The 24,152-nt window shown below is 41.6% G+C and overlaps 3 protein-coding genes across 5 annotated transcripts; all 3 read right to left on the reverse strand.

Annotated features, from left to right (window-relative positions):
* LOC8071961 lies at nt 4,549–11,992 on the reverse strand. 2 transcript variants are annotated; one of them, XM_021461810.1, is made up of 4 exons: nt 11,798–11,992; nt 10,584–10,692; nt 9,319–9,363; nt 4,549–8,211 (listed from the first exon to the last, which is right to left on the reverse strand). In XM_021461810.1, exon 4 carries the CDS (start codon nt 8,185–8,187, stop codon nt 4,876–4,878), a length of 3,312 nt encoding a protein of 1,103 aa, XP_021317485.1. In that variant the 5' UTR covers nt 8,188–8,211; nt 9,319–9,363; nt 10,584–10,692; nt 11,798–11,992; the 3' UTR covers nt 4,549–4,875. The 2 variants fall into 2 exon arrangements, with proteins under 2 accessions (XP_021317485.1, XP_002451005.1); XM_002450960.2 differs by lacking the exon at nt 9,319–9,363.
* On the reverse strand, nt 14,222–19,023 carry LOC8071962 (T-complex protein 1 subunit theta). Of its 2 annotated transcripts, XM_002450961.2 has the most exons (13): nt 18,715–19,021; nt 18,000–18,262; nt 17,761–17,907; nt 17,509–17,670; nt 16,827–16,904; nt 16,406–16,539; nt 16,137–16,209; nt 15,963–16,040; nt 15,750–15,872; nt 15,545–15,639; nt 15,182–15,391; nt 14,892–14,949; nt 14,369–14,799 (listed from the first exon to the last, which is right to left on the reverse strand). In XM_002450961.2, exons 1-13 carry the CDS (start codon nt 18,866–18,868, stop codon nt 14,728–14,730), a joined length of 1,647 nt encoding a protein of 548 aa, XP_002451006.1. In that variant the 5' UTR covers nt 18,869–19,021; the 3' UTR covers nt 14,369–14,727. The 2 variants fall into 2 exon arrangements, with proteins under 2 accessions (XP_021317030.1, XP_002451006.1); XM_021461355.1 differs by having other exon boundaries at nt 14,222–14,799; nt 15,750–16,040; nt 18,715–19,023.
* LOC110435990 (atherin-like) lies at nt 22,282–22,848 on the reverse strand. Its single transcript, XM_021462121.1, has one exon. The coding sequence runs from the start codon at nt 22,846–22,848 to the stop codon at nt 22,282–22,284; it is 567 nt and encodes a 188-aa protein (XP_021317796.1).

Here is a 24,152-nt window from a genome sequence, read left to right on the forward strand (position 1 = left end):
ACAAAGAAGATCCTAAATTTGATCCCTAGATAAGCATAAAAGACAATTAGGACAAAATGAAAATAAAGAAGCAATATGTCAGTATCTCAATTGAGGGAAGCAGAACTATTATCAGCTCTATCTAAGTACTCCGCCAAAAAATGCTTTCTGTTTGCATGTGGAAGTCATCACCACTGTTTTGAATCAGTCTCTGTTCAATCACACAAATTCACACCTGGATAAAAAGGAAGCTTCCTATTTTTTATTTTTGAACGAATTGGCAAGAGATTGTGCCCATTTCATAGAATAGAGAAGAGTTTGTTACAGGAACAAACTCATATATACATATGCTAGATGCTACTCTATATGATAGTGGAAACAAACTCTTCTTTGTTCTAAGCTACCTATGTTTATCTGATGATAGTGGAAACAATCGCTTCTCTGTTCTAAGCTACCTATGTTTATCTGATGATAGTGGAAACAATTCAGTACTCTATTCTCTGTCGTTTCTATAGAATTTCTCTTTTATACAACTCAGCTATATGTGTTGAGTACTGAATAGAGATTCAGTACTCTATGCATTCCTCTATACAGGTAGCATATCTGATGATCTTCAGATAGTGCAAAAATGATAGTGGAAACATTTTATGCTACTGGTAACAATTCAACACAGGTAGCTTAGAATTGCCTCTATACAGGTAGCATACTTGTATAAAAGAGAAACAATCTATATTTTCCCACTATCTGATGATAGTGGAAACAATTCAGTACTCTATGTTTATCTGATAATAGTTAAAATAAAGAAACAATTCAGTACTTGCATATGTTAAATAGAGAAATTCCAGTTAGCTACCTCAAGTTCTCTAATCTCCAGTTAGCAAAATGATAGTGGAAACAATTTCTCTATCAGAAAAACAATCTCTAAATGCAATAGAGTACTGATGATCTTCTGATCTAAGCTATCTATGTCAAATAGAGAAATTCCAGTTAGCAAAAATGATAGTGGAAAATGCATCCCTCTATACAGATAAACATATTTTCAATCTAAGCTACTTGTTGCCAAAAGCAGCAATTCCAGTTAGCAAAAATGATAGTGGAAAATGCATCCCATCCCTCTATACATATAACTGATATTTCCACCAAACCACGAGAGTATAGTACTATAATGAGTACCGCGGTAGCACCCTCTCTGCAGTAGGAATCAGTCAGAAACACTGCAGGTACTATATCCTTGCAGAAACGTTTGGAGAAACCCCAGAAATTAGGAACTCCACGCAAGAATTTCGTTCCGAGGCAACAAATTTAGCCCCTTTGATCATCCTACAAGGCTACAACCACGACTACATCCCCCTTTTCATAAAAAAAAACATTCAGAGAAACGCCAGAAATTAGGAACGCCACGCAAGAAATCCGTTCCGAGGCAAAAACATGATGTGATCCAAGTTTGTTTGTGATCAAAACTACTGCGCAACAACTTTTGTGTCATTCACCATTACTTTGCTAATTAAGTAATCAGGCTCAGATTTAAATAGGAATAGTTGAGTGTCCAAAAAAACTAGATATCAGAGTATTATTAGACCAATCACCAATCCCAACAAACAGAGATCCTAAATTTGATCAACAGATAAGCGTAAAATACAACGAGGACAAGCAAACTGAAATAAAAAAGCAACATGTCAACATCTCGAGTGAGGCAGGGAAAACTATCATCAGCTTCATCTAAGTACCCTCCGGAGAAAATGTTTTCAGTTTGTTCGTGGGAGTCATTATCACCCCTGTTTTCCTATCACCACTCCTCCCCTGTTCAGTAGCACAAATGCACACCTGGGTAAAGGAAGCCACCCCAGAAGCATATATGCATATGCTAGTGATGAGCTTCATCTAAGCTATAATTCTTTAGCAATTCCAGTTAGAAAAAATTAAAGTACCAAATTTATGCAATTTAAGTTAGCACAAATTCCATCGGATCTTTACCCCCCACACACACACAAAAAAAAAAACGCAGCGCTATAATCAGCTGTAGTACTGCAGTAGCACTAGCACCTCGTCTTTCAGAAGGATTCAGAGACAGAGGCACTGAGTATCAGCTAGACAGATACAATCCAAGAAACGGCAGACAATTTCGTCTCAAGGTCAGGGCAACAGAGTTTGTCCTTTCGAGCATTCTACAGCCGCGATTACAGCGTTTCCCCAACCCCAATGCGGAGCTAGGCTAGGAGCCAACCAAAATGGCGTAGCTTGAGCCAACCAAGGTACGAGACGAACGGTAGAAACCCGCTGGGTGCATCGTCGGGGGGGGGGGGGGGGGGGGGGGTGTGAGCGGCGTGACGGTGGTGCCTACCGGCGACGAGCGACCCGCCGATCGACCCACATTCATCGCACAGGAAGTAACGGAGAGGGGGAAAGCAGGGGATACGGAATGGCCACGGCTGTAGCGAGGGTCACTCACCGGCGTGCTATTGGCGATTGCCTCAGCTGCGGGTGGGGTAGACCCTGCGGTGGCCGGAGCTGCGGCAGCGGCGAGCTGGCGAGACGGAGCCGGCAGGAGCGGCCGGCGAGGGGAGGGTTTTGCGGCGGAGTGTCAGTGAGCGAGCGAGAAGGCGGCTTTGATGGCTTCCTAATATACGTTGGTTGAGTGCAAGGGGGGGTGTACTTTGAGAATTTGACATCAGTTACGACGCGTGAGATAAATAGTTGATAGTGTTGGTTGGATAAATAGAGAAGCTTTTTTTTTGGGTTGATGGTTGAGAATGGGTAGAATACTATGATAATAGTTGACTAATTATATTTTAGTTAAAATAACAACTAATTACTCCCTCTATGCCAAAATAGAAGACATCTTCGTTCTCGAGAAGTCAACTTTTAAACTTTGTCCAATTGTATATTAAAAAATAATATTTATAATACATAATTAGTGTTATTATATAGATCGTTGAATATACTTTTATAATAAATTTATTTAGAAAAATATTACAGGTATTTTTTATAAACCTAGTCCAAGTTAAGAAAATTCAACATGCATATATCCCAAAACGTCTTCTTTTCTAGGACGGGGAGTATATATATTAATAAATACTGATAGTATGTCATGATAATTATTAATTAGAAATAAAATTGGTTTTCTATCCAACTTTGTGGTCATCCCTGTACACTTTTTCCTAGAAAAAGGTGTTGAACTTTGAAAATATTTCAATACTCCTTTTGTCCTCAAGAAAGTGTAAATCTCACTTTTTGATGGAGTCAATCGATTTTTTACTAGATTTATAAATAACACCCTTTATCTATAAATAGGTTTATTGTAAAATATATTGTGTAATTTTCTAATAATAATTATCTGGTATTATATATTTAGTTAACTTGAGATTGGTTTGTTTTCGAAAAATGATATGTGCACCTTTTTGGATAAAGTTAGAGTCGGATTGATTAAGCTGTGAGGTGAAAAAAAATAACTGCTATGAACTGTAAAGTGTGGGATTGCCTTGTTTGTTTGGCTGATAAGCCATGGTAGAAAGTATTGTTGGCTAATTTATTGTGAGAGAAAACACTGCTGAATTGCTGGCAAAATTCGGTTACAAAAGTTATATAAGCTAGTGGTTGAAATAACTATGAAACATAACTCCACTCTATCTCTTTTCGAATAGTTCTGAATTTTTTTCTATTTCCACCAACTTGGAAAAGCAGAAAGACAAAAGAAGGGTTTGAGATGCTATGAAAATTGTCTACATGAAAATAGCTACTTCGAAAAAGCAGTGACTTTTCAGCAGTTGAATCAAGCACACCTTAATACATCGGAAATTGCAGCTCACCTTAGATAAGCAAAAACTTACTGCTGAGAAGTAAAGACTTACTACTGAGAAGTAAAGAGTCACTGCTAGCCTATTTGGTTCTCTAGTCCTGGGAGGACTAGAGACTAAAACATGGTAAATAGTAAGTCCTTAGTGTAGTTTGGTTTAAAAGACTAAAAGGGACTAATCATCATTAATACATATGAACAAAGATCAAAAGTGTACCTCTATTTAATTATCATCTAATCTGAGGGAACAATTATTAAGGGCATGGGCGGCCATGGGATATTTTTTCCCGATGAGACGAAACGTGAGCGCCTGAATTGATCGAAAAGAAGAAAGGGTACTTTTAGACATTTCGATTTGACCGAAAAGCCATACAAGGAAGCCGAAATATTAGGTGAGTTCAAATAAAAAAAGATCATAAAAAGGCGTAAATTTTTAAGGCTATATAGGTAATTCTCTCTATATAAATTGGCCATGCAAAGGGAAGAGCTTAGTTTAGATTAAGATGGGCCATGGCCATGGCCCTCCTTGTGACCTTGTCTAACTAAATTCTTCACTAAGGTCAGTCTAAAAAAAAAACAAAGGTCAGTCTTAATGAGGTTTTCATACACCAGTTTTCAAAACACTTATATTTTAAAAATATGCAAAAGAATTTCATCCCCATAAAAATATGCAAAAGAATTTCAAAACACTTATATATATATATATATATATATATATATATATATATATATATATATATATATATATATAGTATTAACTTTAACTGTCCAGGTTTCAGCTCCAAGGTTGCATAGTAAAACCACGGTACCACAGCGCAGTGATGAGGCAACTAGCATACATAACAAGTTAACTTTAAACATTGTCGCGTATAAGACATGTCTGGAGCCAGAATTAACTGAACAGGTAGCAATGCGCCGTAACCAGCACAACAGCACCCGAGACCTTTTCCACAGGCACTGGTACAAAATAGCAACCCACCCCAGGCGCCTCCGTCACTACATCTGCACGGTTCCAGTGAGACTAAGCTAACCACCACCATATATGTACACCGAATAAACTGACAGTCTAAGAAATCTGCTTCAGCACCTGCCAGTCGTCATCATCAGGTGTCCCTGTACAGGAAGGCGTCAGGGACGGAAGCAGGGTCAAGCTCGTAGAAGCCGCGGAGACTGCCGCCTCCCTCTTCCGTCAGGCAGAAATAGGGTATCTGGTGGGAGAACCTGAGCTTCTCCGCCGCAGGTACCTCCAGCACTCCCCTTTGCTTGTCAGGCTTGAACACGGTTCGGTAGCCGCTGACTTGGGCCAGGAAGGTGAGCTTTGTGCTAGCTTCGGTGCACTCGACGACCTCGCAGATAGCAAACTCACAGGCATCAACACTGCATGGAATCCAGTCAGGTGCCCAATTCATGTAGACGGCCCAGATATCGCCAACCTGTGGGAGGATTTCAAGCTCCCGCTTTTTGCCGGTTTCTCTAAAATGTACTTGATGAGAGAAGGTATCGCTTGTATCATACTCAGCTCTCCATTTTAGGATTTTGAATGTGCCACAGCTGATGGGTATGTTCTGCTCCAACCACTGTTTCTCCTGATCCTGTTTAGGGAAGGTCTCAAGCCAGATCACCTCAACTCTAAAAGGCTCTTCCCTGACTTTTTTTATCCAGGCATAGAACTTGGGGAGTTTATCAATATCATTGTACAAGGCCCATACTTGTCCACGTTCAAACTTCTCACAGGAACGACTTTCTTCAAATTGGTGGAAATGAGAATCAGGATATGTGTATATGTTGGGGGAGAGGCTTCCTTGAAGAGAGCAATCACTAAATTCATTGGCATCACCAGCAGTTTTCTTTAAAGGTGTATTTTGTTCTGGGCTAGGATTGTCTGTAGACATTGGGTGGCCAATATGCTCTTCAGGGTGATTCTCCTTTTGAGCAATTTGATCATCTCCCAGATCCCAACACCAACATGTATTGTCAGTGGTCACATTAACAGGTGTGCTGCTTTCTTTCTTGCTGAGAGACATGTAAGAGTCAAGAGTAACAGAAGAAAATGCTGCATCCAGGTCAGCAGGGAGACATGCAGTGTCCAGTTCCAGAAATCCTCTTGGAGCACCAACCTTTTCATTTCCTTTTGTCCTATAAAAAGGAATCATGTGAGAAAATCGGAGCAGCTCACTTGATGGTATCACAAATGGGGATTTGTCCTTAGCTGTTGCAAATAAACTAACGAATCCCTCAATCCTGACCAGTGGGATAACAGTGGCGCCACCATTGGCTGACATACTTGACACAACTTGCACAACCTCATACTCATATGATCTATGATTATCTGCATCTGAGCTCCAATCCATGCTCCACCCCTTGTGAAGAGCCCACACCTCACCCTTGTTAGGATATATGACATATGAATTCCTCTTTTTACCCTTTGTCCAAGAAGCAATGTGAGAAAACATTTCCTTGTCTTCTGATATGTCAGTTCCTTTCCCAAGGCAAAAGTTTCCACAAGCAGTAGGCAGTTCTTCATCAGTCCAGTTCTCCTCATCTTCATTCATCGCAACGTACAACAGCCAAGTTAAATGTACTTTGAAGTTGGAGGCATCAAAATGCTTTATACGAGCATAATACCTTGGCATGCCATCAAGGTTATCATAGAGGGCCCATATCTGACCAACTTGGAACACATTGATATCCTTGATCTTCTCAAAATTGAAGAAATCTGGATCAGGGAGGGTGACCTGCACGGAGTAAGAAGGCTTCTTTTCGCTAACAGTTTGAGGAGCTTCTTCCATGACATTGTCCTGGTCACTATCAGTTTCAGTAGCTTTTTCCTTGATATTTACCTTTTCACTAACAGTTTGAGGAGCTTCTTCCATGATATTGTCCTGATCACTATCAGTTTCAGTAGCTTTTTCCTTGATATTTACCTGATGATCACTTATATCAGCAACTTTTGGCTTTTGTTGGGTGTCTACATTGCCGCCGGACACATGAGGTGGATCTGATTGTATGCCAGCATTAGTAACACCATCATCACATACTTGTTTACAACTCAAGTTAACATCAGATGGAAAATTATTTTTCATCAGCCTCTTGTTGGTATCCGTGTGCAGGCAAACATTGCCATCAGCATATGTCTTCCTCTTAACTGAGCTTTGGGTACCAGAGGATCCGGCGCCAGTAGGCGCTGTAGATGCATCTTGTCTATGCAAATCCCTTCTGCTAGTAATATTAAGATCAACGGGATCTGGCATCGATCTACTACCTGCAACATTTATCCTTGCATCTCCATCTATGTTCCCACCTGCAGAAGAAGGCTTTGCAGAACCAGGCAGATCCATAGCATCCGGCACTGCAGACGCATCTCCCTGAACAGATTTCTGTGTGTCGACAATGTTTGGATCAGCAGGATCTGAAATTGGCGGCCTTCCTTGCATGTCCCCATTTCCCATAGGGACAGAAGATTTATCTTGATTCAGCGTTGAAAATTGAAATTTCCCCCTCAACACCTCTGGGTCATTAGCTTTCCCTTTCATGTATTCATCACGCTTGGCCACATTCATCCTCGGCTTTGCATCTGTGTCTCTGCCTGCAGAAGGCTTCACATGATGGCCATTTTGACTGTAAATGCCATGTTGTTGATTTCGAAACATGTGTGCAGGGTCTTGGGAACCATTTGGCTTCACATCGGTGTCTCTACGTACAGATGAAGGATTCACAGGGTGACCTTGTTGACTGGGAGTGTCACGCTGTGTATTCACAAACCTGCTTGAAGGAACTTGGGAGCTGTTGACACTTGATGAAGTGGACATGGGTTGTTGATTCAGCTTGTATGCAAAAAAATTCCTTTTACAGTTCAGACAGCGGACCATGGTGTTCAAGATATTGCTGTAGTACTGGTATTGGATCTGACAGTTTGAGCATATAGTCCAAAATGTTTCTCTAGATCCAGGCATGCTCTGTTTATGTGAATCAGTCCTCTTCTGCTGTTTGGCTGGCTTTGGCACATTTCTAAATCCATTCCTCCTTTTCAGGTCATAATCATTTCGCTTTGCAGTATCACATAGTACAGAATGAGCTTCGGCAACCAACTTGAAAGCTGCCTCAGCACCCGCAAAACAATTTTTATCAGGGTGAAGTGAAAATGCAAGCTTGCGGTACTGCTTTTTTATCAAAGCTTCATCAGCTCCTTCCTCCACTTGAAGGACTCCATAGAAGTCCATCTCTCCATTCACCCTTAACTCTGCTGCACAGTGTACATTGCAGATGCTTAACAGCTGAGACACATTCTCAAGATCTGGAAAAAGCTTTTGAGCTTTAAGCACAATCTTCTGGGCACCAAAAAATTCTTTATTTTCCATCTTCTTCACAGCAATTTCCCTGGCCCTTAAGGCCTCTTCCCTATTGCAACCAACCATATTCTCAGAAAAGTAGAGCACAACCTGGCACCAAATAAGTTCACATCAGATGAAGATGGATATACTATGGAAAAATGTTATTATTTAAGTACAAATTATTCGAAAGTGGATGAACACCTTTGGATCGCTTTCTCAAACAATATTATGCCAAAACCTTTAGTGCATTAGACCATGAAAAATACCAGTGTGAAACTAATAATGGAATAGTGATAAACTAATTCAAGAAGACATGCAAAATCATGCAAAAAAAGGCCCTCTTCTTTCCTATGTAATTCACTCTGTTAGCCAAAGACACAAGTATTTAGGGCAGATTTTCTATTTCTTAGCCACAAACCATGGCAGGATTTTTCTGAGTACATTATAGGAAGAAAGCTTTAGCATATTCTACGGTAGATGCTAAAGCATACAGCATATCCTAAATTAGATGCTAATCTAGATATAAGATAGATTATAAGGGTGCTGGCATATGCACCAACTACTACTTAGGATAAGCACAAGACTTATAGACTTGGTCTATCACAGTCGACTGAATATTGCTAATTCTGTTACGTTAATAGTTGAATTGAAAAGGAATGAAAAGTAAAATGAAATCAACCATAAAAAGATAGTACATACCAGTAATTCTATCTATATTGCAGCATAATTCAAACACTATTTTTTCTTACATATGCAAAGAAAATTCATATATTGAACTCATATGATCTTGCACATAATTGATAAATGTGATTGAACATTTGAGTACTACTTCAATCTAGCCCTTCTTCAAATATAAGTTATTTAGCTTCACAATCATCAGATGAGTAAAGGATGGCGAATGACCCAAACATCATTCTAAGTGGGGAAAATAAAAAATCTCCTTTCAAACAAATAGCAAATCCACATGTATATGATTTATTGCAGCATCTGATGTAGCACTGAGTCCACAAACAGAAGTCGACATAAAAACCTAATGAGACGATATAAACCATATTATTGTCAATAACACGATTTCCAACACATCCAATGGCACTTCATTATGGAGGGTATAACAGAATTACAGGGGACAAAGAAAAATAAAGACACATAGGTAAAGCATGCACAGGATCAAAATCAATATAAAAAGAAACTTTACATTAGCATGGCATCACTTACAGAGACACGCTTAAGTGGAGCAGTATATGTGGCTTCAGCAGTTGGCTGTCATCAAAGTGAGGTGGCAAGTATCAATAGGTAAGACCTCTTAACATCGTTTGCATCATGCATAATTTAGTGAACAAAAGAAGACTTGCAGTAGATGATTCAAGGCACTCAAGTCAAAGTAGAAGCAAAGTGTCAACAAGAATACTAGAATAGAATGTTAAGAGAGCTATTTAGGGGATGTTTGGTTGCTAGCCATAATCTACCACAACTAACTTTAGGCAAGTGTGGCAAGCCACAAAAAGTGTGGCTAGCAAATTGGTTGTCACACTTTGCCATGCTTAAAGGAATCTTGCCACACTTTTTAACTCTATGACATGTGGAGACCAAAAGAATCATGCCTAAACTTAGTTGTCAACCAAACACTTGCTTAGTCCTCAAGAATAGTGCAAGGTAGCACGTGACAATGGGTCAGAATTGTTAACGTTGTTTGCATTATGCCTGATTTAGTGAGCAAAAGTCTTGCAGCAGATGATTTAAGGCACTCAAATAGAAGCAAAGTGACAACAAATACTTGAGTATCTTTGTTACCCTGATTTAGTTGTCAAATTTTTTTTAAAAAAAATAATGAGATGAAATAGAGTTAAGAAAGTGGCACCCCTGCTGATTCTAGAGAGCAGACACAGTAGAGAAATCACCACATAAATGTTAACACCACCTACCAATTGCAGCTGTAGTGTGTTCAAAGGGTCAAAAAGGAGATTGATGGGGCCCAAGTAAGAGAAGTAAACAGGAGGTTGAGGAAAATATCTAATTGACATGAATGATCACAAAGAGGGCTCTCTTAATTGATATGAAGACTAACTGTACAGAATTATAAAGGTATGAAAAGTAACATGGATTCACAATAGTTGGAAGAAAAGTAGCAGAATGAGGTGCCTATTCGATTTAACCAATCCTCCCTGATATTTTATGTATATCCCTCCTTCTCCAAACAGTTACAGTGTCTCTGTGGGAACCATGTTACAAAAATATTATTGATTTACAGAGCCCTGCAACCCCTTTTATTGAATCACCTCTTCCTCTTCCCAATGAGGTCAACTTAGCACTTCCATTAAAAGCTAGCTTAGCTGAGAAGTAGGAAATGGTTGTAAGCCCAGATAAAATGGCCCAATTCCACACAGGCGTTTAAACTCATCAAGACTAATAGTTATGTATAACAGATCTTCTTCTTCAGTGAGAATGTTAAGAGGAAAGGAATCAACTTAGACATGGGTTACCTGGTGTGCCTATGAACGCACACAGCAACAGCAGGTCATCCTTGTGAACCATTTATGACTCATCGCTCCAGCTTTTTTCCAAAAAGAAATTATTGTTATGCAGTGTCACCTGCACAATTGCACACAAAAGATTGCATGATTATACCCATACATGTGCATACATCAAGAAATAGGAAAGCATCGAATCATGCAATAACCACGTGTGCTACTTTTGGTGCCCACTAGCCACTACTGCCTTTGACAAATTGAACCATAAATTCTGCATGCAGCGCAACATTAAATATACTGCAGCTATGTAATTTTCATAACAGTGCATCATGTTGTTGTTGTTTTCAGTAAGAAAATGTGAGATTCATAGAGAGAGAATATGGCAGGTATGACCAGAGGAAGTAAGATTCATAATTAATTGTCAAGCCAATGCACCGTCAGAAGTGTACATAATGGTACTTATGTTGCAAAAACATTTCTAAAAGGCATAACATCTGAATAAGGATGGTAGTCATGTTGCAAACAGGGGCAGAGCGCCAGAGCCACAGTTCAAGCATCATTGTCATGTGACAACAGTGACTTTAGGAAAATTACTTTGTAGAGATGATCCAATGATTTCAGCAAGATTACTATACTATGACACTGACATCACTGCCTCAGTTTTCGGGATCAGTTGCAGCTAAAAAAACTCTGCAAGGCATATTTGTCGGCTTTCTCCAACCATTTCTGAAATCCCTCTCCTATATCTAAAAAACTGAATAAGAATATTCAATGTCACTTGCAAGCTACTAAAAGCACACAGCAGGATCCATTCATTCACCCAACCCATAGTGACTGTAAAGCTTAACCAGCCTGAATACAGAGCTAGAGATAAGCTAGAAATAGACAGCACACTCTGTCTATGTGACCAAAAAAATACAGGAGCATCATGCAACAAGCAGATGACCATAGAAACCAAATCCGAACATGTCCAGGCAAGCAAAAACACCACACACTTACACTTACAGCCAGGGGGGCGAACCTAGTAAAGGGCAAACCGGGTGCACTGTGTACACATGTACATTCACCAATGTTCGTAAAAAGCAGTCTAGGTTAGTAGGCACAATGCATGTACACATACACCTGTGATCAGATCGGACCCCGAATACAACCGAATAGCGTAGGTTAGGGTTCGGGAAACTGCGGTTTCGCGCAGCAGAAATGACGAGAGAATGTGGCGCGGATACCTGGCGCTGGCGGTGCTCGTCGCCGTCGAAGAGCCCTACGACTATGGCCTGGAGAAGAGACCGACCCAGACCCCGGGCACCTGGAGTACGGCGGGGGCAGCGGCGGTGGTGGGTGGATGAGGCGCCGTTGGGTCGGGAGGCAGGGCGCCGGAGTCGGGAGGGTGGGGCGGTGGCTTCCGCCTTTGCAGTGATGTGTGCTAGGGCTATTTTGATTTCCCACCAAATGCCCAGAGCACTGGGCTGGGCCTACTACCTCCGCCCGCCCCGGCTCTGTGGAAACTCTTGGGCCGATGGAGCTCACGTTAGCCCAATTACCCAAAGCAACCAGCACCGGATCCATGAAAAAAATGGAAAAGGGCCCATTCTACCTCCAAACCGCTTTAACCATCACGTCTGATTTGCAACTCCAAACCCAATCATAAGAGCATCTCCAGCACCTAAATGTCTTGTTACGTAGCCACCTATTTTTGTACTACCTATATTTTGCCTCCAACTCCAACAGAACTACCTACATGGCTCCTAAATTTATTTTAGCAGTCTATGACATTAAGGACCCACATGTCATCTTCTTCCTTGCTGCCATCGAAGAACTCAGCCATGGATAGCTTTCCGCCTCCCCCGTCCCTGGCCTCCCAACGCCCGCCGCCGACTTTCGCCCTTGTCGTAATTCTCCTCGCGCTCGACCCGACGTCCCCGAAGGTGGCCGAGGCCGCGCTCGAGTGTGTCGCCGGTCTCCTCTCCCTCCGCCTCCTTCTGGCGACGTCGATGTCGACCCCTCCCCGATCTCAAAGCTCTTCGCCGCGGTGCTCTCCTGCATATCGCTCGGTGGCGGGGACGAAGCGCTCGAGTTGACCGTTGGAGCAGGTGTCATCTGCTGGCCGAGATCCAAGGCCAGAGATGGGCGTTGTCGAGAGCATCGGAGATGGGCAGTAGAGTAGCAAGGATAGGGTTGGACAAGGGCGGAGCCACCGGGAAGGCCCGCCGTGCCCACGCCATTGGGGAGGAGGCGTGCGGCCGCCGGCCGGTGGGAGAAGGCGTGTGGCGTTGGGTGCGAGTCAAGACGCGCAGGCGGCGGCGGTGGGTGCGAGTGCGTGTGGGAGGAGAGCGAGGAAGGGAAAAAATAGGTAGTCAGGTTTGTTGGCCCAACAGATGTAGATAGTGGGAGGAGAAATTTGTTGGGCCAACAAATTTAGGTAGTCATATAGGTAGCCTGTTGGAGTGAGTTTTTTCCCTCCACTACCTAGATGTAGGATAGGTAGTGGGTTTAGGTAGTCTACTGGAGATACTTTCATAGCTTTGAAAACTGTTCAAATTATCTTTGTATCCTGGATTAGAGAGGTTTTGAAGGCAGCTTTTTTGTTTTTTGAGTTAAAAACATTTGGTAAATATTTGATTAGCATAGAAAATCCCAAATAAAATACACAGGGCTCACGAAAACATTTTTAGAAACTTCATTCAAGGTTTATAGCTCTAGAAAAAGGAAAAAATATCCAAAAAAAATTCTAAACAAATCTCAAAGCATTCTAATCGACGTATAAATAAACATGTCTTAAAACTTTGCATGGTAAAAATATAATATGCTACCAGCATGAATGCAACATACATTAATGTTGAATGTATTCATGCTACATATTCATGTTGGTTGCGTTACCCAAAACTATTTTTACAGTAATAGAGGGAGGTATTGAATGAATAGTTGAGATGTTTTTGGAGGGATTTGGATTTTTGCCACTCCTGTGAGTCCTGTCAAGCGCAATGTTTTAATCAAAAAAGTTAGATTAGCATCCCATTTTAAATATGTTCATACTGGTTTGGTTATTATGCAAATTTACCTTTTATTTATCATTTTTCTTTTTCATCTATTATCTACATTGGAAATGACCAAAATACTTAAATACCTAAGGTCATAGAGCCAATATTCATCTCATATTATAGCATTAGACTTGGTATGGCTGGACGTTATCTGAATATTTCATAACCTTATAGTGATCTAGCCATTTGCTGGACTTTTATGTTGGTTGTCATGATTTAATGCATGCGCAAAACTTTTAAGTCATAAACTCATCATGCTCAAATTTGAAATGTACGCAAGATTTGTTAAGTTTGTTGTCAAGATTCTTTTGGCATCTATCAACATTCTGCAAACGTTTGATAATAAATAAAAGATGAGCAATACCACCTATCGGACGGCAGCCCTTTCGGGGGTTTCTAGGGGCAAAATAATCAGAAGTATAGTTGCAAATGCGCAAGCAGTACAAACTATGAAACTAATAATCATTCTATAGCGGAATCGACAACATCAATACAAACTAATGAACAGGGGCAAACTCTACCTTAAGTTTGAATAAGTACTGCCAAAAATCACAGTCGAAAAAAATTACAGGGGCAAACAAAATCAAACAGGGGCAGTCATACAGACACAAATGCGACAAACTAATTCCCATTGAGCATTGGTTGATGTTGACGTATGCTGCTTTCAGTTCGTAGTGATGGATGGAAACGGTTGGTCCTCCCCCAACAACCACCCTAGACTCATTCCATTTGCCAATTGCCAATCTGTCTAGCCACACATACAAGAGTGCTCACCATGGGAGCAAAGGACTGCATTCAGCATTACCCAAAACAATATCCATCAAGACAACTTTCGCCCTTTAAGCTAAAACTAAAGTAGCACTCTTACATGAGCTCAGCCGGTGTGATTAACTAAAGGAACGAACCCTGGAATGGATCATTTGATACATTGGCACTGCAATATTCCAGGAAAAAAACATGCAACACCCATGGGATATATCAGCACGACTGTGCAACCCTTCCAAACGTGAACACCAGGCACCCAAAATCTTCTACAGAACCAAAGCCTAGATAAGATATGATGTTCTCTGCTCTGAAACCTCGCATACGTGATACAAAGAAAACAATCATAATCAAAACTAATCCTCGTCCATCCCGCCACCAGGCTGGGCATCTCTTCTTGGACCTCCTGCCGGCTTGGCCATGATGATCTGGACAGTTCATATTTATTCAAATATTACCATGTGGCCCTATGAAATGCAAGCATCAGAAATAATTTTGAACACAAGCTTAGCGGCCATACCTGGTCAACCCTTAGCACGGTGCACGCAGCATCGGCAGAGTATTTTAGGGCAAAAAACCTGTACAGCAAAATAAGCAAAGTGAGAAATCTGCTAAGGGGTCATCACAAGCAGCTTAAACTGCCACACAAGATGAACAAACCCATACAAAATTTGACATGCGTATGTAGACCAACAATGGTGCAAGCATTTTCCACATCCAATGAGCACATTTAGAATTTAGAATTACCACAAAAGATTGAAAACATTATTGAACCAGCTTACACATGATTCCTACATCTGATTGACTTACTTTGTGACATAGAGGTCCCATATTTTTAAGGTCGAGATGTCCTTGCAGGCACCTTCCTCCAGGTCAATGCCAACTTTCACATTGCCACTAGCATGCTCGGCATAAAGAGAGGATATTATCTCCATTGCACTAAGTCCAGCATTTTCTGCCAGGGTTCTTGGAACCATTTCAAAGCTTTCAGCAAATTTCGCAATGGCATACTGGTCCAACCTGTACAATTATTAACAGCAACCAACAAATGATTGAGGGAAACAGAAATTGATTGTTTTTTTACAAAGGGTTAACCCTGCTCATATTGAAAGCAGATGTACTCTTATCCTGTACATGAAAAGTTATTAACTATCATGGTAAAAACAAAATTACCCTGTTTCCTTCAATGAGAACTCCTTCAATCTCTTTGCCAGCTCTATTTCTGTTGCAGCAGCACCAGGAATTATCCTACTGTCCCTGCACATTGACTAGCATAAACAAAAACAGTGAGAACTCAGATAGATTAGCTAAACAGACATGGATTTTACAATACAATAGAAGAGTTAGGTCACAACTACTATAGATACCAAACATATACCTTGTACGTATTGACGCCATCATCAACAGCTCTTTCGAGATCATCTAGTATACTGTCAGTACTGCCTCTCAAGACAACTGTAGCCACTGAATTTCCACCTTCTTCATTCTTGACGACAGTAACCTTATAAATAAAAAAATAAAATAAAATGAATGTTGGCGGGGAAGAATAAAGATATATCTTATGTAAAAGCACAAAGGGGGTACAACATACTCGTGTACCACCAATTTCTTCAACAGAAACAGAGTCTGCATATCCTAGTTCTTCCGCATTGGGCTGGCTGAGTTTCAACTATATTTCAAAAGAAAAAAAAATCCAAAATCAGAATAAGTGTGCTATTACGAGTTACGACACAGGAACAAATACACCTGAAAAATCAGAACTTACAATTGCAATAGCCCCAGTAGTACGGCAGAATCTTCTCAGTTCAAACTTTGAGCTGATTTTCAGAACCATCAGTCTGCAACAGAACATCAGTGAGCAACTGCTATCAAAAAGGTCAACAGCCACACATCCATACAGCCCTCACTTTTCGAGAAAATATAAAATATACGATAATTCTCCAGTGTAAAAGGAATTTTCAACAAAGACCAATACTGCACAGAGAATTCAGGTAATCTATTCAGTTCAGAACACATGAAAAGCAAACAACTTACTTGTAACGTTCACAGAAATGTAGTGCCATGTCACCAACTGCAGCTCCACTGACAATAACCTTGGCACCAGAGTCAGCGACAGCTTTGATAAGCTCCTCCACCTTAGCTTCCTCGGTCTTAGCATAATTTTCTAGCTGCAAAAGCATATGCATTATAGATTCCAACAGATATTTGCAGATTACAGCTTGGAAGTTGCAATGTGCTACAGAAGCAAAGAAATATCACGTGCTCTATTTTTAAGTTCAGCCTATCAATAAGAAATCAATCCACAAATTATGAAAAAGGAATGTACTGTTGGATGCACGTCTACATGACATAAAACACACAAAGCCAATTTGCAACACTCAAACCTTCATGAGCATAGTAAAAGTAGGAACGACTTTAACAGAAGTCAAAAAAGATTTTCAGAGTAAGAACATACCTGCTCAGCGGAATGAATCAACACAGTTCCCTTTGTTTCAGTTGCTGAGGTATCGACACCACCAGCAAATACTGCAATCTGAATATTGATTTGTTTTAGAATTCAGAAAGAAACACTGCCAGACATCATACAGAAAAAGATGGGTACTATGCTGCAATTTGTTAGGATTCCTATGGATATTGAATTTCTAGCACCATGCTATAACATATAGCTGGCCATTTAATTAAAATCATAGTTCCTATCCATTCATTACCCTAAGCAGCAGCATGAACTAGAAAGACAGAAATTAATAAAATAGTGTTCTATGTAGTGTGTTTTTTAAGAAACAGAAAAGTTTACAATAGCACTGAGCATAACACAAGCAAATGAATGTGCTGTGCTGTAAGCGCTTTAAGTAGGAAATGGTTTGCCAGGGCTTTACGAGTGATTAATGCTACATAAGCATACATGATTCACTTGACAGTAACAAAATATACAAACAATGAACACATACTAAATCACCATAAGTGATTATCCTTGAGCTCCCAACAAAAAAAATACTCATAACCTTGTGAAAATAATATTTAGAGCTACTTGACCATTTCATTAAAAAAACTTCAAAATAAATAAAAAAGAAGGGTGTAGAACTTTCAAAGGTACAACCAGTGTGCAATGTGAATGAAGAGTAGCCTTTTGAGCTCACCTTCGCCTTCTCCACCCTTTTGATGCTACCAACAGCATCATTTTTCAGAACCATCCCACGGACCACAGAAGAATTGTGCAAACCACCTCCAAGAAGCTTGGCCACTCTAACATTGTCGACATTAAAGTTTGCTGGATTTTTGGGGCAAACTTGAATGCAGGCCTAAAAAACAGTACAACAAACCCGCTATTAGTTGAGATCAGTATGACGTGCGAGGGAAAGCTCCCTATAAGCTGGTACGGATTAGCTTACATCAGCCACAAGAGGGCACATTATATCCTCCTGGCCAAACTGCTTGCTCGCGACAGCGGATCTCATCCTCAACACAACCTCCTCCTTGTTTCTTACGTCCATATTCTCTGAGCCTTTCTCAACAAGATCCTCCAAGATTTCAATTGTCTGCATACCAAAGACAAAACCACAATGAGCCTGCCATCAGACTGCATCTTTCAATGTCACAAAAGCCTAGAGGAGTCAGGGGGGGCAGTCACCTTGTTGATGGCCTTGGTATAGCCAATGATGATCTCACTCGGATGCAAGCCCATCCTGATGAGCTCCTCAGCCTTCTCAAGCAGTTCACCGGCAAACGATATGGTGAGATTGGCCCCATCCCCAATCTCCTCCTGCTGAGCCCTGCCAGCCAGTACCAGGATCTTAGCAGCCGGGTGCTGAACCTCGAGCTCATTCACGATGGTAGCAGCATCGTTTGTGACAAACAGCTTGTCCAAGTGGTTGATAACCATCTTGTTCATTCCTACATAAAGAAAACAAGTACATAAAACTACAACATTAAGCAATCGATCACTGGAAGGTTGAGCATCTAAGTAAATTAGTCAGATGTGATTTACATAGTGCAGAAGACTAGTAGGACTACAGACAAACTAATTTCTCGGGTCCAAACATTGTACGCGCCTAAATGAAATTTCAAACAGCAAGCCAGTGTTGTGCCAAATGCCTCGCGATACACAAACATTCATCAGGCTTGCCACCGCATCCCAATAAGCTCCAACAACCAGGCCACTCCTTGCTCCAGATCCCCCTCACTCCCCTCCAACAGCTCGATCCGGCGGCCTCACGCTACCCCACCGAGGACCGAGCACGCGCCCCTCGCTCCAGATCCCTCTCTCGATCCAGTATCCACCACCCGAGCCCACAAGGCTACAACCCGCGCCAACGAAGCGAAGGCGCACGCGGAGCACGACTCACCGTTGGGGCCGAGGGAGGTGCGCGTAATGGCGGAGAGCTCGCGGCAGGCGTCGATGTTCTTGAGCACGGCCTCCTCGAGCCCGGAGAGGTGGCGGTGGCCCTCCTTGAGCATCGACTGGATCCCGTAGCCCGCCATGGAGCCGAGCCCCACCATCGTCGTCTCCGGCTGGGGCGCGGGGGCGGCGGTCTGGCGGCGGGGGACGGACGGCGTCGGCGGCGAGGCGGATCGGCGGGGGAAACGGTTTAAACCCTAGCGACCGCGGCTGCTTTGGGAGTGCGGAGCGAGTGCCGGGGGGAGGATGGAGGCCGCCGAGGTGTTCTAGAATCGTGGGGAGACGAAGGGAAGGAAGCCCTAGGTGCCCGTCGGCCCGGGTAGGTAAGCCTGCTGGGCCTGTTGGGCCGGGCTAGAGGTGTGTTAGCAGACCACGTTATTCAGAAGGAAAAAAACTACTTTTTCTTAGGCCGTGTTTAGTTTCCGATGGGAAATATTTCGCGACACCGTAGTATTTTTGTTTGTTTGTGGTAATTATTGTCCAACCATGGACTAACTAGGCTCAAAAGATTCGTCTTGTCAAATTTCGACCAAACTGTGTAATTAGTTTTTATTTTTGTTTATATTTAATATTTAATACTCCATGCATACGTCAAAAGATTCGATGTGACGGGGAATCTTGAAAATTTTTTGGTTTTTGGGTGGAAGTAAACAAGGCCTACCCAACTTTGACGAAATATTCCAAGGAAAAAAACTATTTTTCCCTCACCCAACTTTGATGAAATATCGCTTTTTCTCCCTCAACTCTAAGATCTGACAAACCACCTCTTTCAACTTTTTAAACCGTATATTTTACCTCTAAGGAGTGGTTTTGAAGGCAGTTTTACTATAGTGAATATTGATTGCTGCAGTAATAGTGTTTTGTCTTTTCTTTTTAAATTATTTTGGCTGAATCTTTAAAAAATCATAGTAAATCACAAAACAAATCATAAAATAGAAAATATAGTTTCTTGAATCCACATAAGTAGATCTATATAGTAAACATATAATATGGTCACTTTAGTACTAAACTTTTGCTATAAAGGTTTTGCCTTTTCTATTTTTATTTGGCTAAAATCTTTGAAAAATCATAGTAAATCGTAGAAAAAAATTATAAAATAGAAATTTAATTTTTTAGACTTCACATGAGTATATATACACAATAAACATATGATATGGATATGCTTTAGTCCGACAAAATAGTTATAGAAGTTGCAATTACGAATTATTTAATTTAGTTATAGAAAAGCATAGATATAAAGCTATAACAAAAAATGTGTACTAAAGAAAACCATATTATATATTTACTATATAGATATGCTTATGTGGAGTCTAACAAATTTAGATTTTTTATTTATAATTTTTCTGTAATTTACTATGATTTTTCAAATATTTATCCGAAATAAATAAAAAAGAAAAATACAAAACCTTTATAGCAAAAACTTTGTACTAAATCATACATTATTATATGTTCATTGTATAGATCTATTTATGCGGAGTCTAACAAAATTGGATTTTCTATTTTATGTTTTTTATGATTTATTATGATTTTTAAAGACTTAGCCGAAATAATTCCACTCCAGGGAGGTAAAATGCATAGTTTGAAAAGTTGAGGGTGGTGGTTTGCCCGATTTTAGAGTTGAAGGAGAAAAAATAATTTTTCGTGAAAGTTGGAGGAGGAAAAGTAGACTTTTTTCCTATTCTGAATTGCGCCTTACAAAATAGAATGAAGAGAGTGTTATGTTTACTTAGCCAATAATTTAGTTAGACAAGGTCACATGGAGGGGCATGGCCCATCTATTTGCTTGGCTAAAAGTACTATTCACTGATTTATTATGAAAGAAAAATTCGCCAAATAAGCTCTCCATGGCCAATTAACACGCATCTCTAACCCAACCTGCAAAGTAGCTTTAGTTTGCACTTACCTTGACAAATTAATAGTGTTTTAAGTATGTTTCCAGTAGGTTAGCTAAACCCACTACCTTACCTATCCTATATTTAGGTAATGAAGACAAAAAAAAGTTTCCAACAGATTATCTATTAAGCATCTCCAACAGTTTGCTAAATCCACTTGCTATCCTTGAAAATTTAGTAAAAGAAAAAATTAGCTCTCCAACAGATTGGTAAACTACTTGCTATAATTTAGCAAGTTGCTATTTTCTGCCTCCGCGCGCGCATTTATCCGCGTGTGTATCCCTCGCGCATTCGGCCACGCAGACGCTGTGCAGCTGCTGCCGCTGTTGTTCTGCTGCTCTGGCCGCTGCTGTTTTGCTGCTCTGCCGCTCCTGCGTTGCCATGATGCCATGACCTACATGCGTTGATGCAGTGCTTCATGTGCTTGGTCTCTTGATGCAACTCTTGACGGTGCTTCCCATCATGTCGGTTGCAGCACCTGTGCTTTCCATCATGGGTCGTGTATCCACCATGCATCATGCATATATGCTTCATCATGCATCATGACCCATCATGATATGAGCAGGAGCAATATTTCATCATGCATCATGTACCGTACTCTGATTCATAAAATATAAATCCAATGGATAGATCATATGCAGATGGACCCGGTAAAATATGAGCCTACTTTTTAAATTTTACCAAGTTAAAATAGTAAACTATTGGAGATAGTCTACTTTTTCACTTGGTATATGTTTTAGCAGGTTGTCAAATTATAAGATTTATTACCAAATAGATTTTAGCAAACTATTGGAGATGCTTATTAGTACAAAATTCTTCTCCCCACTGCGTGTATATATGTTGGGCAACAAATCACTCTGCCTATTTTTCCTTCCGTCTATTTCCTCATGACACACTTCAGAGCGCTCAAGGCCGCTGCTTGCAATCCTCCGCCCCACCTGGGCCGGCGCTTCCTCCGCCAACATTCTTCTATTTTTTTATTTACTAACGCTACGATGACATTTAGAAAAAAAATACAAAACTAAAATAAATCATAAAACTAAAAAATAAACTTATCTCACTAACAAAAAAGTCTATATGAAAATTACGATATTTTATTTAGGAATATATATTTGGTTTTAACAAATGCTATGTAGAAAAGTTGAGAAACACAACTAATCTACAAATACCCATCATTTGTCTTGTAACCTTGGTAACAAGTTCATAAAAAATGAGATACTTGATTATAGTTAGTGTAGGCGTATACGTACCTTACTGGACAAACAAGAAAAAAAAACAAAATTGTAGAGATCGATTAATAAATGAATAATAAAACAAAAAATGTCTGACAAAATCAAGCACCTATCTTCAGTCTATCACGCAATGCCAACAAGACAAGCAAACACTAAATTATACACAAGGTTAAAGAGAAATTAAAATACTCCTGTTAAGAAGTTTCTCGTAATTAATCTAACTTGATAAAATCACCATAAGCGTGGTTTTTTTTATGGGGCTATTTGTAAAGTGAACATAAAACTTTCTCGTAATTAATCAAATCCAAATCAGAAAATTGTTCTCTCTAGCAGTTTTACAAAGTGAACACGGTAAAAAGTTTCTATTTGCATAGCTGCCCTTCTCTCCATCTACGGCGACGGATGGACGGAGCACGTCGACGGTCTCGTGGCTCTGGCACCGGCGTCGGGCGTCGCGCTCGTGACCGGCGGCGCACCGAGCGGCGGGTGGTGGCCGAGCAGCGGCGGCAGGGTGAGCTGTGGCCGCACTTGCAGCGGGAGGCGCGCCGGCGGTGGGTGGGGGGTGATGATCGGGTAGCGCACTGCGAGGACGGACGGGCAAGCGGACGCGGCGGGCGGCGCAGCACTGGGGCGGGCAGTGGCGGCCGAGTAGCGGCGCCCGGGTGAGCTGCGGCCGCTCTCGCGGCGGGCGACGGAGCCGCACACGCGTAGGGCGTCGCGCTCGTGGCCGGCGACACGCCGAGCGGCGGGCGGTGGCCGAGCAGCGGCGGCCGGATGAGCTGCGGTCGCGCTCGCGGCGGGTGGCGAGCGATGGTTGGGCAGCGCGCTGCGAGGACAGGCGGGCGAGCGGCTCCAGCGGGCGCGGCGGGCGGCGCAGCACCGGGGCAGGCAGCGACGGCCGTGTAGCGGCGGCCGGGTGAGCTGCGGCCGCGCTCGCGGCGGGCGACAGAGCCGCATGCGCGTCGGGCGTCGCGCTCGGGGCCGGTGGTGCGCCGGGCGATGGGCGGGTGAGCTGCGGCCGCGCTCGCGGCGGGAGGCACGCCAGACGGCAGATGGCGGGCGATGGTCGAGCAGCGCGCTGTGAGGACGGGCGGGTGAGCGGACTGACGCAGCTCCGGTGGGCGCGGCGGATGGCGCAGCACTTGGGCGGGCAGTGGCGGCCGAGCAGCGGTGGCCGGGTAAGCTGCGACTGCGCTCACGACGGGCGACGGAGCCGCACGCTCGGTGAATTTGTGTGATGTGTGGTTGACACGAGGCGGATGGTGTGTAAGGTCGTGATCATACTTTTAATCTGGGCCATTAAATTTGTAGAATATGTGTTGTGAGTCGTTAATCTTGCAGGTGGGATTTGGCTGGAGAAGATTTAAATTATAGTTAAGATTTTTATGTATGTTATAATACCAGTTTCATAAATGTAAAAACTAGAACACCGTTCTTCTAAATCGAGAACATTGACGGAATATTACTCTCAACCTAAAAGAATATTGTCGTTGCTTAATTAAAAAATGTTCTATCTTTCATAAGAAAATGTTCGCTAGTAAAAAAATTATTTAAATATACTCATATGTGACCCTGTTTTGAATGATTTATTACAAGAAACTCAATGGTGTAATCGAAATTTAATTTGGATCTTTGATAAAGTTATAACTTTTTTAATTCGTGTATGTATAAGTTGAGAGAACCTAGGTGAAATGGGTGGGCCGTGCACTTTCTCCTCTCTATTTATTAGAGCACGCTCTTGGCGGATTTGGGTGGGAAATCATCCAACGGAGATTTATGTCTGCCCAGGAGCCCCCATGCTCGTGGCTCGCTGCTGCTGGATCCAGCCAACCCAACGCGAACGGCTTCCCCAGTGGCCTTGTTTAGTTTCTAGATTTTTCAAGATTTCTCGTTACATCGAATCTTACGATACAGGAATGAAGTATTAAATATAGATAAAAAAATAACTAATTACGTAGTTTACCTATAATTTACGAGATGAATCTTTTAATGGTTCCGACGCTAGCTCCTCGATGGGATGTCCTCCTTGGACTCTCGCAGATGGCACACTCCTTCCTCGCGACGAGGTTGATGGCCAAGTTCGTCGACGACGAAGAAGATGACATGTGGGCTTCACATATAATTGACAATTAAACTAATTTGAGATCCACAATTTGGGTAGTACTATTAGAGTTAGAAGCAAAAATAGGTAATATAAAAATAACAGGCTACCTAAACAGATAAATTGGTAGTTTGATCTAGCTACTAAAGATGTTTTTAAG

This window comes from Sorghum bicolor, chromosome 5 (genome assembly GCF_000003195.3).
Source record: "Sorghum bicolor cultivar BTx623 chromosome 5, Sorghum_bicolor_NCBIv3, whole genome shotgun sequence".
Taxonomy (NCBI): Eukaryota; Viridiplantae; Streptophyta; class Magnoliopsida; order Poales; family Poaceae; genus Sorghum; species Sorghum bicolor.

Coding starts and splice junctions, on each gene's coding strand:
- LOC8071961 (XM_002450960.2), bottom strand. CDS start 8,187: ATGGTTGGTTGCAATAGGGAAGAGGCCTTAAGGGCCAGGGAAATTGCT.
- LOC8071962 (XM_021461355.1), bottom strand. CDS start 18,868: ATGGTGGGGCTCGGCTCCATGGCGGGCTACGGGATCCAGTCGATGCTC. Junction 18,263..18,714: donor CACCTCCCTCGGCCCCAACG/GTGAGTCGTGCT, acceptor TTCTTTATGTAG/GAATGAACAAGATGGTTATC. Junction 17,908..17,999: donor ATACCAAGGCCATCAACAAG/GTGACTGCCCCC, acceptor TTTGGTATGCAG/ACAATTGAAATCTTGGAGGA.
- LOC110435990 (XM_021462121.1), bottom strand. CDS start 22,848: ATGCGGCTCTGTCGCCCGCCGCGAGCGCGGCCGCAGCTCACCCGGCCG.